Source organism: Typopeltis vanoorti, chromosome 22 (genome assembly GCF_054136105.1).
Source record: "Typopeltis vanoorti isolate ZY-2024b chromosome 22, IOZ_Tvanoo_1.0, whole genome shotgun sequence".
Classification (NCBI taxonomy): Eukaryota; Metazoa; Arthropoda; class Arachnida; order Uropygi; family Thelyphonidae; genus Typopeltis; species Typopeltis vanoorti.
In genome coordinates, this window is record NC_143570.1 from 60,323,862 (window position 1) to 60,338,512 (window position 14,651).

The window sequence follows — 14,651 nt, forward strand, 5'->3', positions numbered from 1 at the left end:
TTTATTGAGGTCTTGAGGATTTTGTTGATAGTGTTTTGGCTGTAACCATTTTTTTTGGAAAGTATTGCCGATAACTTTAAAGACGAATTTAATCAGGATTGCAAAATCAATTATAGATGCAATATTTAAGTTGCAATTCACCTGAACTGCAACTTAAATATTGTATTAGTAGTGTATACGAAATGAACAGTATATAGTATCTCGGGACTGCCTGTTTACCAGATTTGGAAATTATGAAGGAATTCTGTTTTTCCCAATGTCACTATCATGATGGAGAAAACATTAAACTGTGAAATAATTAGCCTTTTTTATGCTATTCACTGTGAGTAGATTTGCTTGAATAATAAATACCAGGTTGTTAACTTGTATGCTTTTTATTTATACTAGATGTAATACTAGAGGAAATGCACGTAGTATAAAATAAAAAAAAAATAATTTAAAAAATGTATAAGAGTTAAAAACCTGGAATTTATCATTCATAATTAAAATCTAACCAAAACTTTGTGTACTTGAAATGCTTATCAGTACGTAAGCATTTCTCAAAGAATAGCTAAATATATAAATTAAGTGGATATTAAATCCAACATAATTTCAGAGCCGAAATTGTTGGATTTAACATAGGTTTAATTTAATAAAAAGATTAATTCCATTATTTCCACTTATTGCATCACCAAATTGAAGCCTTTTGGCTCTTTATTTTAGTAAATAGCTACATAGTTTATACTGTAACATTTTAAAGGAAGATAGCATTGCATTGTTGCTTTTTGGGGGGAGGAGAGATTTGTGAAAGTAAAGTTGCATTTTCATTGAATTTTGTTTTAAATCATAATTGGTTGGCATAAAATACCACATTATACCATAATAAAAATATGTGATGTTCTGTTTCATTTTTAAAGGCTAGTATGCTTTTATTCTTTATTATTATTATCTATCTGAATTTAATTAATAAGCCATTTTAAATACTCTTTTTCAGATTTTGAGCAATGGCTGCCAAACAGTTAATGCTACGCTGTAAATCTAAGAAAGGACAACACACTGTTGATAACCTTAATGGAGAAAGCACTGTGGAGGACCTTAAATTATGTCTTTCCAATATTACTGGTACAGATCCTTCTTCTCTTAGAGTACTAGCAGGTTACCCACCGAAACCATTGGATTTAACAAATGATAATTGTAAATTAGATGTATTGTTTTCTCAGTCTGGAGAAACCCTTATTATTGAAGAAGATAATAGAGTTATTAGTGGTAGAGAAGCTAGGTATCCCAGATCTCTTCCTCTTGGCATTGGTGATATTCCTCGAAATAGTCCACCTGGAATTTTGATGCGCAGAGTTGTCCCAGCTAACAACTCTTGTCTTTTCACCAGTGTCTTTTTTGCACTATCATGTGGAGATTATGATCCATCACAAGGATCAGTCTTGAGGCAGATTATTGCAGATACTGTGGCTGCAGACAAAGATACATATAATGAAGCATTCCTGGGGAAATCAAATAAGCAGTATTGTACTTGGATTCTGAATGAAGATCATTGGGGAGGTGCAATAGAACTATCAATTTTAAGTAAACATTATAGGTTGGAAATGGTTGCTGTAGATACTCAGAATGTCAGATTGAATAGGTTTGGTGAAGATGCTAATTATGATTACCGCATTCTGTTGATTTATGATGGCATTCATTATGATCCCCTAATGTTGGAACCACTTGATGCATCCAAACAAATTCAGACAATTTTTCCTACCATAGATGAAATGATTCTCCAGATGGCATTAGAAATAGCCAGGGAAGCTAAATCTAGTCGTCAATTTACCGATGTTCAGAATTTCTCACTGCGTTGCTTAGTATGTAATACCGGTTTACGGGGTCAAGCTCAGGCTCAAGAGCATGCCAAAGAAACTGGCCATATAAATTTTGGTGAAATTTAAAAGTTAAACAATTATAAAGCTGAAAGCATAATTATGATTTCTCATTTATGGCATTACTTAATTTCTTTTTCTCTCTCTCTGTATATGTCCAGAAATAATCTTAGATGCCATTCCTTCTAAGCTAATACATTTTTTATGAAGATTTAATATATTTTTCTCCCCCCCCCCCCTTTTTTTTTATACTCTACTAGTTTATACATATAATATAGAAGGAATACTGAAGTTATATTATGGTGATGCTAAATTGGTGTGTACTTTAATTGTCCCCCCACCTCCACATTGAATGTGAGGACTATACTTTGATGTTAGATGTATTTACAAGTTCGTGTTTTACAGACATTACTTTTTGTATATGTTTTACTGTACATTAATTCCCTTTATATTTATAGAAGAGTTTATGTATATAAGTGTATATATATATATATATATACGTGTGTATATATATACACACACACAAGCATACATATATGTATAGTGTATAAATATATCAAATTTTCTTATTTAATAAACTGTTTTAAGAAATGAAATTAAGATTTATAGCTACTAACTCTGCATGGCAAACACTAAGTTGGCACGTCATTATCACTTTGCCAGTTTTATTTTCCCTATTTTGCCATGATTGCTTTTGGATTTAACAGTCAGAAGTTAGATAGTTGAATATAATAATTTCTCTTTCTCCCACTAAAGCATTGTATAGAAGAAATTCCAAGGTGGTGTTTTTTATATCATTAATAATTTACATTGTTCAGTCATAAATACAAGATATTATTTTTTTAATCATATGTGGGCTGCAGTTGATTGTCACAAGTGCTGGCCATGGATATTTGTGTTCATCAGAAGTTGCTGTAGTGATTGATTGTAAACCTTTAATTGGTCTGAATTCCTAATTCTAATTCTCTTGTCCATTTTTAATTATGTTAAAAGTGATGAATCACTTGCTGAACAGGTATATATGTGAAATACCTGTTCACTTACAAAACAGGTAGTTCACATATAGAAACAAATTGGAAGGTTTTTGTAGCACATGCTTTATACATCATATGCAGAAAACTTTTGAAGTGTTATATTTTCTGTTATTTTGTGTTTTTCATTTAGTGTGATAAAGGTATGCAGCTGAAGTTTCTTATGATAAGGAAAATTCATTTGAAGAGGTTTTCTCTGTATGACAGATGTGAAAGGTTCATTAAGAGCATTAAACTTAATTTCTTGATGACTTAGATTTACTGAGATTTCTCTTCCAAGATTTGCTATTCTTGATATCATCCTTAAAGTTAATTTAAAAAGAAAAGCACAAGTCAAAATAGTATTTCCTCTTCCAAATAGAAATCACTGGTATTGATCAATTATAGCTCTGCATAAACAAGAAATACTTATAATATATATTTTACCATCACAGAATTTCATTCTAATGCTATACTTAGCAAATAAATGTGTTGCCCATTCAGCAATAGATATTCATTTGTTTTATTGTCTATCTTTTTTCAAAATTAATTTGGTTGCCTTAACTGAAATGATATTGAAAGTGGTTATATAAAGTCCCTTCTGAACTGATTGCTTGTGTATCTTGATAACAATTTATCAAGTATTACTGACTAGTGTTTATCCTCCTAGATTTCAAAGTAACTTTTTATATTAATTTTTCTTAAATATCTTAAATAGCAGTTAACTGTCCTTTTTTTTTTTTATGCTTTTGTCTTTTGTATTTTATATATATATATATATATATATATATATATATATTTGATACAACATTAACAGAATCAGTATGTTCTTAGTTCTACTGGTGTTGCTTGTAGATGGGGGTGGAGGAGAGGTATTATAGGAAGCATTGATAGTTATCTTGTTTTCAAGGAGGCTTGCTTTCAGAATATAGTGCCAAATACATATGAACTCTGTGCATTTTTTTTTTAATTCATTCATACGGAAAGTTATAATATTTGTCTTAAAGCAATAAATATTTATGTAGTTGCAATTAATGATCAAATATTCTCTGTCTCTTTGAAACTGCTTTCTATCTGTGATTGTCAGCTTAACTTATTTCCAAGCTTTCTTTCATGTGGATATATATTCAGTAACTAACACACTTGAATATGTTTACTTTTAAATATCAAAATAAATATGAAGTAAACTATGCTAAAATATTAATATTTATAACTACAGATAAGAGCTTGAAATGTTTTCTTTATTATTATTGCACTAGGAGGTGCAGTTCAAAGACTCATCATTGGATATCCAGAGCACTTACAACTGACTCCGAAAACACATTCACCACTCTCCAAGCAAAATGTCTAGTCCTATGTTCTGGGATGACCTTTTGTTCTGTTTCCTCTAGCCAAATGCTGAATTATTTCCTCTGCATCAATCCTTTAAAACTCTTTCAACTGTTTCTTTCATACTCTCTTTTTTGCCTATCAACAGACATTTGCAACCCAGTCCACAAACCACTCGCCAGCTTGGTCACTTCTTTCTGGATCCTCTAATTACTTTCTCATTCTCAAGAACCTCAAGTAATCCTATGAGTTAAATTAAGAGGAATATAAAAATGGAGGAAAATTTGCATAAAAACTTACTTAACAGAAAATTTTTGCCATAAGTGTCATAGGCGTAGTCAGTACAGGATCATAGAACAGTAATTAAACAATAACGGACAATTCTAAAGAGTACTACCCATGCAGCCAATGTAAGATAACTAAAGGTCAATAATTTCCTAACTTAAAACACACACACACACTCACTAACATAAATAAAGTTAAGGAATTTTAAAAAGTATTATCTTCTACAAAGGGGATAGATGTACACCTGTTTAAGTTTGGACAATGAAGTCTTTATAAAGACATTCTGTGAGGAAATGACTTTTATGAAGGACAAGCTTTCACCTCTAGATTTACCTAGCATCTACTAGATTTCTTGCTCTTGTGGTTATCTTATTTTGGACATACCATAAGATCTGCTTTTATTGAGAAGAACACAAGTCTTATATTAAATATGAGTGTGCACAGTCTGGATTTGTTGAGCATGTTATTGGCGTTAAACATAGTTTATTGGAACAGATGAGTCCTTCATAGAAGTCATTTCCTCATAGAATGTTTTTATAAAGAAACATATGGAACTTGATTTCATTGTCTTAACTTAAACAGATCTGATGGTCTCTGTCTATCCTCTTTGCAGGAGATAGTGCTTTTTAAATCTGCTAATCTTTCCTATCTCTCTCTCTCTGTGTGTGTGTGTGTGTGTGTGTGTGTGTGTGTGTGTGTGTGTGTGTGTGTGTGTGTGTGGTAAGAAATGATTCACCTTATATAGTTATTTTGCATTAGCTACTTAAGTAGAACTTTTAGAATTGTCTGTTATTGTTTACTTGCTGTTCTGTGATTCTGTATGATGATACTTATGACACTTAGGCAAACATTTTATATTAAATAAATTTTTTATTAATTTTCCTCTGTTTTTGTATTTCTTTTGATTATGTCAACTCATGGTATGCCTTTATTGAAACAAATGAGCTAAATTGGCAATCTTAGCAATATGCTCTCTGAAATTCAACTCTACTAATATCCCAATATCCCTAGCTTCAACAATTCCATAGGTTGCAATCTTTTTATCCCAAAAAGCTGAACTTTACTTTTCCACATTAATCAGATAACCATTATTTTCAGCTCATATTGTCAGCCTAGCAAAGCACTTTATTGGAGCTTTTCAGCTGAAAGCAAGTTAGCCAGCCTCGTACAGTGTTTTACTTCCTGCAAAATAGGCAAACTGGCCATCAGAACACCTGCAGTTAACAGGCATAATACATTGGTCTGATAGGATGAATTGTGTCAGCTATAAATCTTGATCAACCAGCATAAATATCAACCTTTAAATGATCCTGCAAGCTCTGTACATTGTCTTAGGTATTACTGAACCCAATTTTACATAATCAGCAAACAATTATATATTTACCCTTCAAATCATTTCCTATATCATGTATGTACAAATTAAACAGTAGAGGTCCAAGCACAGACATGCTGCACACTGCAGGCACTTTCTCCTGGATTCTACTCCTCCATATACTACTTTTTTGTATCTATCTATCAGCTACTCTCATATCCACATCACCAGTTTCATATCCATTTCAATTTGTTCCAGTTTGCATAATAGTTGTATGTGGTATCATGCCAAATGCCTTGGCAAAATCCAGCAGCATCATTATATAGTTATTTCCTTTATCTAGCTTGGCTTTTTACTTTATAATAAAAAGTTTAGTAAATTGCTAATGCATGACTGACCCTTCACAAATCCATTCTGCCTTCACCCCACCCCAGACATAAAGAGTATTACTTTCTTATCCATCATTCCTTTGCATTGAAATTCTTCAATGTCTTAAGTATATCCAATTCATCAACCTCTATTCTCACATCTATCACAGCAATATCATCACTTATAAAGTACCCTTGCAAAGCATTCATCCAGTAACTCGACTGTTTCATCTGCTTCTGCCACCTCTCTATTTTCAGCACTTGTTAAAACTGTCCTTCCATAGTCATTCATCCTTTTGCATGCTACATAGCAAAAGAACTCTATGGGATTTCCTTTGACCTGCTTTAGTTAATTTCTTCTTATAATTGATTTTGCCTTCCCTTATCATGCTGGTCAATTTTCTTGCCTTGTACTGCTCATGAGTTTGATCATTGATCACTTTTCTCCTTATACACCCTGTCGAATGATATTACTCATCCAACTCTTAATTAACTATAGAATAACACGTATGCCACAGTAATAGCCTTTTTATTATGTAAATATGCAATATATAAATATGTTGTCTTATGTATCATAAGACATGATCAGTACAATTATTCAGCAACAATAGGAAAATTTAAAAAAAACAGTAGCATGTATGCTTAAATTGGAACCCCCTCTAACGTATACATCATATGTTCATGGATTAAAACTAATTGGCTGAAATTAAAATTAATTAAATTAAATTAAAATATAACAGCTAAATTATTTAATACAATTGAAGATAACAATTCCCTAAACTTTTGGAATAGTGAGACAGACATTCCAATTAAGATTAGGTCTATGAAGTAAGGCTTCAGCAATTTCTTTATATAAATTTTCATGTTTATATACAGATCTATGTAGTAGCGTATAGCTTTTTGCCATTTGATCCTCTGGTTATCATTTTCGATTCCATGTTGTGCAAGGCCAGATTTGTGAGGTTTGATAAGAAATGTGGTCTTGATATTCAGGGATATGTTTATTTATAGATCTTAATGTTTGTCCATAGTAAGACAAGTTAGAAAACATGGTACTTTGTATATGCCAGGTAGCATCAGTGGTGAAAGTTTCTTTTAGAGAAGGTAGCAAGTTGTGAATTTGATTGATGGGTTTATAGGTAGCAATGAGTTGATATTTTTTCATAATTTTTGCCACATGTTCAGAGATGCCTTTAATATATGGTGTAGGAGCCCTGTGGGCTTCTTCTTGTCTGGGTTGATTTGTAGGAGAATGGTTAATTATTTTTTGGATTGTTATTGGATTATATCTATTTAGTAAGGCTGTTTCTTTGATAATTTCCAATTCTTGTTTTAGAATTTCTTCAGAAGAACGAATCTTGTGCACTCTGGATACTAAAGTTTTATGATGCCATATTTTTGAGATGGATGGTGAGCTGATGTATTATGGATATAATGACTGAAAATGTTGGTTTTCAGTAGACAAGTGAAAATGAATCCATCCTGTTTGCATTGGATGTGTACATCAAGAAAGGAAATCTTTTGGTGATTTTTTTTCCCTAGTGTTTTTCCAATTTAAGCATGCATGCTACTGTCTTTTGATTTAGTTCCTATTGTTGTTCGATAATTGTACTGATGTCTTATGATTCATGTGATGAAATATTTACATAATAAAAAAGTTATTTACTGTGGCATACATGTTATTCTATAGTTATGGATATCCCGCAGATTTCACTATATAAAAAAGTCTTACCTGATTGATGAATAGTATCATATCCTTGGATATGCAGTGATAATTCATCCTTCAGATATCTCTTGACTATCACCAGTGCACTGCTAACATCCTAAGCTCGTCATAATCATCTGCCTTGTAATTCCCCACATACCCTTTCTTAACTGAAAACTCCACATTTTCAACTTCCCAAATCAAGGCTGCATGGTTGCTCCCCAATGGAAGGCAATGTGGTCACCATGGTTATAGACAAATCTTCTGATCCTATGACTAGATCAGCACTCTCATACCTCAGGTCCCTCCATCACATGTTACTTAAAGTAATTATCTCTTTGTAGGTATACGAGGTGTGGCTATTAAATAACAAGACTGGTTGAAAATATGTGGTTTATTATTACAATTGTACAACTTCATTGTTATCCCCCTTCAACATACTCCTCTCCTCTATCTATACACTGTTGCATACGAATCTTCCATTGTTGGATGCAGTGCTGCAAGACAACAGGTGTTATCTGCTTCAGAAGCGCTGCCGTTTTCTCCTTTACCTCATCCACTGACTGAAAATGGGTGCCCTTCAATGCGGATTTCAACTTTAGAAAAAGGTGAAAGTCTCGTGGAGCTATCCAGAAACCAAGAGACAATCGATGCACTGGAAAACTCCTACGTCACTGAGAATGAAAAAAGCAAGAATGGGCAATTCAAAACTGAAGGCAATGCTGATAGTTTTTTTAATTTTTTTTTTATATCAATGCTGTAGTAATGGTTGAATGGGTACCAGAGGGTCAGACAGTTAATCAACATTATTACCTTGAGGTTCTGGGCAAGCTGAGAAAACAAGCGAGGAAGAAGAGCCTGATCTGTGAAAGAACAATGCTTGGATTCTCCATCAGGACAACACCCTGGCCCATGGTGCACTGTCTGTAAAGTAGTATCTAGCTGATAAGAAGATCCCAGTGTTGGACCATCCACCTTACTCGCCGGACCTAGCTCCATGCGACTTTTGCCTTTTTCCAAAGTTGAAAAGTTGCATTGAAAAAATTAAAGGGCTCCCATTTTCAGTCAGTGGAAGGAAAAGAGAAAACGGCAGCACTACTGAAGCAGATAACACTTGATGACTTGCAGCACTGCTTCTAACAATGGAAAATTCATATGCAATGGTGTATAGATAGAGGAGGGGAGTGTGTTGAAGGGAATAACAATTAAGTTGTACAATTGTAATAATAAACCACATATTTGCAACCAGTCTCGCTATTTAATAGCTACACCTCATATATTCCTTTCCTTCTTGCCGTATGATCTTTCCTCCTTCCAGTCTATTTTCACAGTTGAAGTCCTCGTCCTCCCCATAATAATTACTCAGCCAAATGTCTTACATCATCTGTGGCACCTCCCTGGTCTATGGTAGTCACCAACTGTATATATTGTCTTATTAGCCTCAGTCTCACACTAGATTGCCTCAACGAACTGCCATCCATATGTGTTTACTATGCTTTTTGGCAGCAGTCACCTACTGTCATCAGCAGCATCTCTTCTTTTGTCCTATCTTCCTTTCTCCTCACTTGAAAATACCAAATACCTCACATTCTATCCCCATAACTACATAATCTACTATCCACCAGGTCTCATTAATGCCTGTAAATTTTAACAAGGTTACAGTAACCTATGCAAAATCCCTCCTTGTTCCTGATACTTCTAGCATTAGCATATACAAATTGTAGCATCCCCTTAGCCACCTTTACATCTTGTATTAACTACCTTATTATTATGACTGGAGAGAGAGTACATCCCATTTTTTATTACTTGGTTATTCTTGAGCTTATTTGCCTAATGGGATCCACCCTAATTGCTTTAGTTTTCCTTTGTGCTTACAGCGCACAAAACTCTCTCTCCCAACACTTAATTCCGAATCTATTTAATTTAAGTGCAGTCCATCAGCATTACATAAATCCTTCTATCCTTCAAATTCACTCCATGGGTCTATAAACTCTGCCCTGTTCATGCACAACCTGTGCATTGGTTCATTTGTGATCATTGTCCTCCTCTTCAGTTCACCTCTGTCATAATATGGTAGTAGACTTCTGATCTTTATCTTTCACTTTTTTTGCTTCTTCCAATAACTCTTTTCTATCATCTCTCATCCAATATTTTTCATCTTCCAAGTGGTTAGTGCCAGCTAATGACTTGGAACAATTCTTTTACCTCATATTTTCTTTTGTATCCTTACAGCTTCACTAATATTATTAAATTTTGCACCAGGAAAACGAGATTTAGTCATGCTTTCATTAAGTACCCCTGTTATCATAGAATCACTGTAAAAATTTTCTGTTTACTCTCTTTCTTCATGCAATCTTGTTTCTTGTGTTGTACCTCTTTTTCAGTAATAAAACTGGCTCTCACACTTACCAGTCTCACTCTCCTTCCACAAATCCTTTTGACTTTTGTGATGAATACACCTCATCTTACCCAACAAAGACGTCCTGGTCACCATTGTTCTACTATTAATTGACATATATTGATAGTATCTACTTATTACATAACTTGTAATTCGTAAAATTTGGAAGAAAAAAAAAAAGAACCTTTCAACACCATTATATACATTCATCTTCTTTCATTTTAGCTTCAAATCTGCCTGAAAATTTTTTTGTATAAAAAAATTTATATAATTAATTTAATGTTGGTTATTATTTAAGGGCCTAAAAGACTTCATTTCACTAATCTAAATTTAAAAAAATACGGGATATTATAATCCATCCGTATTTCATAGCTGAATGTATATGAACTTAGAAAGTTTGAAATTAGACTAGACTAGACAGCTCGTAAGAATACAGTCCTCATCATCAGAGTTGTTTTGGCTTATGCTGCTTATAAGATGTGAGCTCCTAGGCAGAGCTGATATGATTTATTTTATTTTTAAATAAAGTGATGGCATCATACTGTGAACCTTCCTTGCTGTTAACTCATCTTCATTCATTCATTATCCTTGTTATTGTTGTAATCTTTGTGTTATCTTGACTATTTTTTCAATGTATCTCCTAATTTTGCCTTTCTCCTTTCATCCACCGCTGTGACCTCTAGATTCCTTATTCTCTCAACTTTATAAAGCAGTCTTATCTATATAGTGTGTATCCTCCCAACTATAAAATCATATAGCATCTGTTTTCATCTGCTTATCATACTACCAGTCTGGTTTTCTTAGCAGGCTGCTACGTGAGATTCATTCCTAATTACCTGCTTTTATTATTCATTATAATTGGCACACTGTCACCTCTTTTGTTTGAGAAAGACTATCCATCAGCACATTAAAAAAAAAAAAAAGAAAAAGAAAGTGCTATTATTGTGTGTCATTAAAAACATTGCTGCAAAACATTTGCAATTAAATTTTAGGTTTTTGATATTTTAATTGCTATTATTCTATAGTTTTTTTTTTTTTTTTTTTTGTTAAAGTTGCATTCTTTCACTTCAAAACTATAATTTGTATGTATTTTAATCACATTGCTTATCACACTGATATATCTATTATATCACCGATAATAGATGTCATCAGTTGTGAGAAACTTAATTTAGTGAAATTAATGCTGTATTATTAATAAAGGAAAATATACCTTTTATTGCTATATTAAGAAATTTATGCCTAAAATAAGGCATAAAATATGACTGGATTTTTTTTATTACATGATGGAAGTGAAAATTTGAAAGAAAAGTAACAAGTTTTTTCATATTGTATATTATCTTATTCTCATAGACTGCATAAATTACAAGGTTTATATATGACTAGATGTATGTCTGTTATGGTTGGGGATTTCACTGCAATGATGTTATATCATACAAATATTTTTACCTAGTATTAATTTGTACTTAATTGACATGATAATTTTTAAATTCTAAATTATGTTAAATTAAAAACTTAATTTAAATATAAAAACTGCAAAAATCTTAATTCCAGATACCCTATTTTTCCTATGGAAGGGATATGTACAAGATATGGTGATAGAACTCAATAATTAAGTTTATATTATTATTAACTTCCTATCAATGTTTTTTTTTTAACTGCTAATTGTCAGGTCTTCAATATTTTTTTTTATCATCACTGTTAACTTTTTCTGTTTAGGTCTATACTCTAGTTTAGTGCTTCTCACACTTCTGAAATGCTATGACAATGTCAGATTCCTTTCTAATATCTTCATTTTAAATATGATTTTGCCATTGATACCATCTATTCACTCTTCTGATTGTACTTATAAATCTCATTTCTGTAGTCTAAAGTCTTTGATCAGTTTGAAAGTGTTTGAACAGTTTATCAACTGTTTTATTCCTAAACCAGCTCTCATATCCAAAGTAGAAATCTGTTTGAACAGTATACTGTTCAAACAGATTTCAACATAGTAAGCAACAAGCTTAATCTGTTGACAAATTTATTGTATTCCTTATAAATTTATTTTATTATTATTATTATACAGGTGCCTCCATGGAGTCCGAAGACTCATCGTGGGAGATCAATCTATCATACCTCTCCTTGAATCCATTAACAAAGCACTCACAACTGACTCTGGCGACCCATTCCACTCATTCACAACTCTCCAAGCAAAAAATCTAGTTTCACACTCTTACTAACCACCTAGAAAGACCAGAGCAAGGGATGACTCCCTTGTTCTGGTCTCTCTAGGCAAGTGTTGAAACATTTCCCCTACTTTTATCCTATAAAACCCCTTAAGCAACTTAAATGTTTAAATGTTAAGCAACTTAAACTTAAAAGTAACTATCATATCCACTCTTTTTCTCCTATCAGCCAACTTCTGCAATCCACACACCCTCAATCTATCCTCATAGGGAACATTCCACAGGCCACTCACCATCTTGTCACTTATCTCTGAATCCTCTCCACTGCTTCCTCATCCCCAAGAAACCCAGGGGACCAGACATGAGCACAGTAATCCAGATGTGGGTGTATCAAGGCCTTATAAAGAGGAATTACAACTTATCACTACTTGTTAATGTGTTCTTCCATAGCCAAGTAATCTTAATGGGCTACCTTAGCAATATGTCCTCTAAACTTTAACTCTCTGTCTACCACCACCCCTAAATCTCTAGCTTTATCTATTTCCTGGAGTACGGTGCCATCGGTATGACGGCTTTGAATCTTTTTATCCCAAAATGCATAACTTTTAATTTCTCTACATTAAATTTTGCCCATTCTGATGGACTATTTAAATTGTCCCGCAAGCTTTCCGCATCACCTTGATTAACTATTACTCTACCTAATTTTGCATCATCAACAAACAACTGTATATTTCCTTTCAGGTTATTTCCTATATCATTTGTATACAAATTAAACAGCAATGGTCTCAGCATTGAACCTTGTGGCACACCACCAGTCACCTTTTTTTTTTCTCCTTGATTCTGCCCCTCCACATACCATTTTTTTGATATCTGTTTAGCAGCTACCCTCTTTTCCACTTAACCAGTGCCATATCTATCTCCATTTGTTCTCATTTGCATAACAGAGTTCCATGTGGTATTCTGTCAAATGCCTTTGCAAAATCATTGTGTAGCCATTTCCTTTATCCAACTCAGCTGTCACTCTCTATTATAATAAGTTACTAAGGCATGACCAGCCCGTGTTGATTCTCATACAGTATCATATTTTTATCTACACATTCTTGAATTCTCTTTTTTACCAACTTTTCTAGTACTTTTACTGCCCTGCCTGAGATACTGAATGGTCTATGAGTGGAAAGAGGACAAAAGAATTATTTTGTCCTCTTTCCACTCCCTTGGAAATCTATCAAGCTGAGACGTAAATTAAACAGCCCAGTCAAAGACATTGCCAGTTCCCTTGCACTTTCTAACAAAATCCTCACTTATATCCCATCCAGTCCCACAACTGTATTTTCGTTGAGATTCTTCAATATCCTAAGAATCTCCAATTCGTCTACCTCTGTTTCCATATTAGCATGTCATATACTTTAAAGCAGTAAATATGTCGCATACTTTAAAGCACTAGGATGAATCATTGCAAAGTGGTCACTCGGTAATTCAACTGTTTTATCTGCATCTCATGACCATCACTTGTTAAGGTTAATCTTGCATAGTCATTCTTCCTCTTACTTGCCACATAACGAAAGAACTCTTTGTGATTTCCTTTGGCCTGCTCGGCTAGATTCTTCTCATAATCTGATTTTGCTTTCCTTGCCATGAATTTGCCTTATTCTTTTATCTATTTACATGCTTAATTGGGCATCTTCGCTACAGATTTTTCCTAAATATGGTCAGCTGACTGTAACAAAAACCATTATAACAAAAATTCTCATGAATGGGGGAGGACCTATAAGCTCACTGCTTTTCTAAAGATAGTTCACTATAACAAACTGTCCACTATCACAAATTATTTTGTGATCCCTATGAGGATTTGCAGAATTAAATTTGAATAACTGCATTAACAAATTTGGTATTAAAATCAGTTGATGTTCTTACCTGTTTGCATAGATTGTCTTTGTTATCATTTAATGTACTGATTTTCATACCAAATTTGTTACAGCTGGTATTAATTTAATTGAACTAGACAGTTGTATAGGATTTACTTAGGAATATAAGTTGAATATTTCCAGTTTTGATATCAACTTTCGTGCTGCTTTTCTTCATGATGCAGTCTATATAGATAAAATAACAGTAATCAGTCAATTTTACATCTAATCATCTTCCTGTATCTCTAATTCTGAGTGCTTGCTAACTTAAAATTTAGCAATGTTATGTATTTCTATAATGTTCCATTTGCACTATAACATT

The 14,651-nt window shown here is 33.1% G+C and overlaps 1 protein-coding gene across 3 annotated transcripts in view; it reads left to right on the plus strand.

Moving 5' to 3' along the window:
- Yod1 (Yod1 deubiquitinase) overlaps positions 1–3,065 on the plus strand; it is a 45,302-nt gene extending 42,237 nt beyond the window's left edge. For all 3 annotated transcript variants that reach the window (XM_090412154.1, XM_090412155.1, XM_090412153.1), the window contains one exon: positions 974–3,065. In XM_090412154.1, coding sequence (XP_090268280.1) covers positions 984–1,922 — 939 coding nt within the window. In that variant the 5' untranslated portion in view covers positions 974–983 and the 3' untranslated portion in view covers positions 1,923–3,065. The remainder of the gene's footprint in view (positions 1–973) is intronic.
- Positions 3,066–14,651: the final 11,586 nt, after the last annotated feature.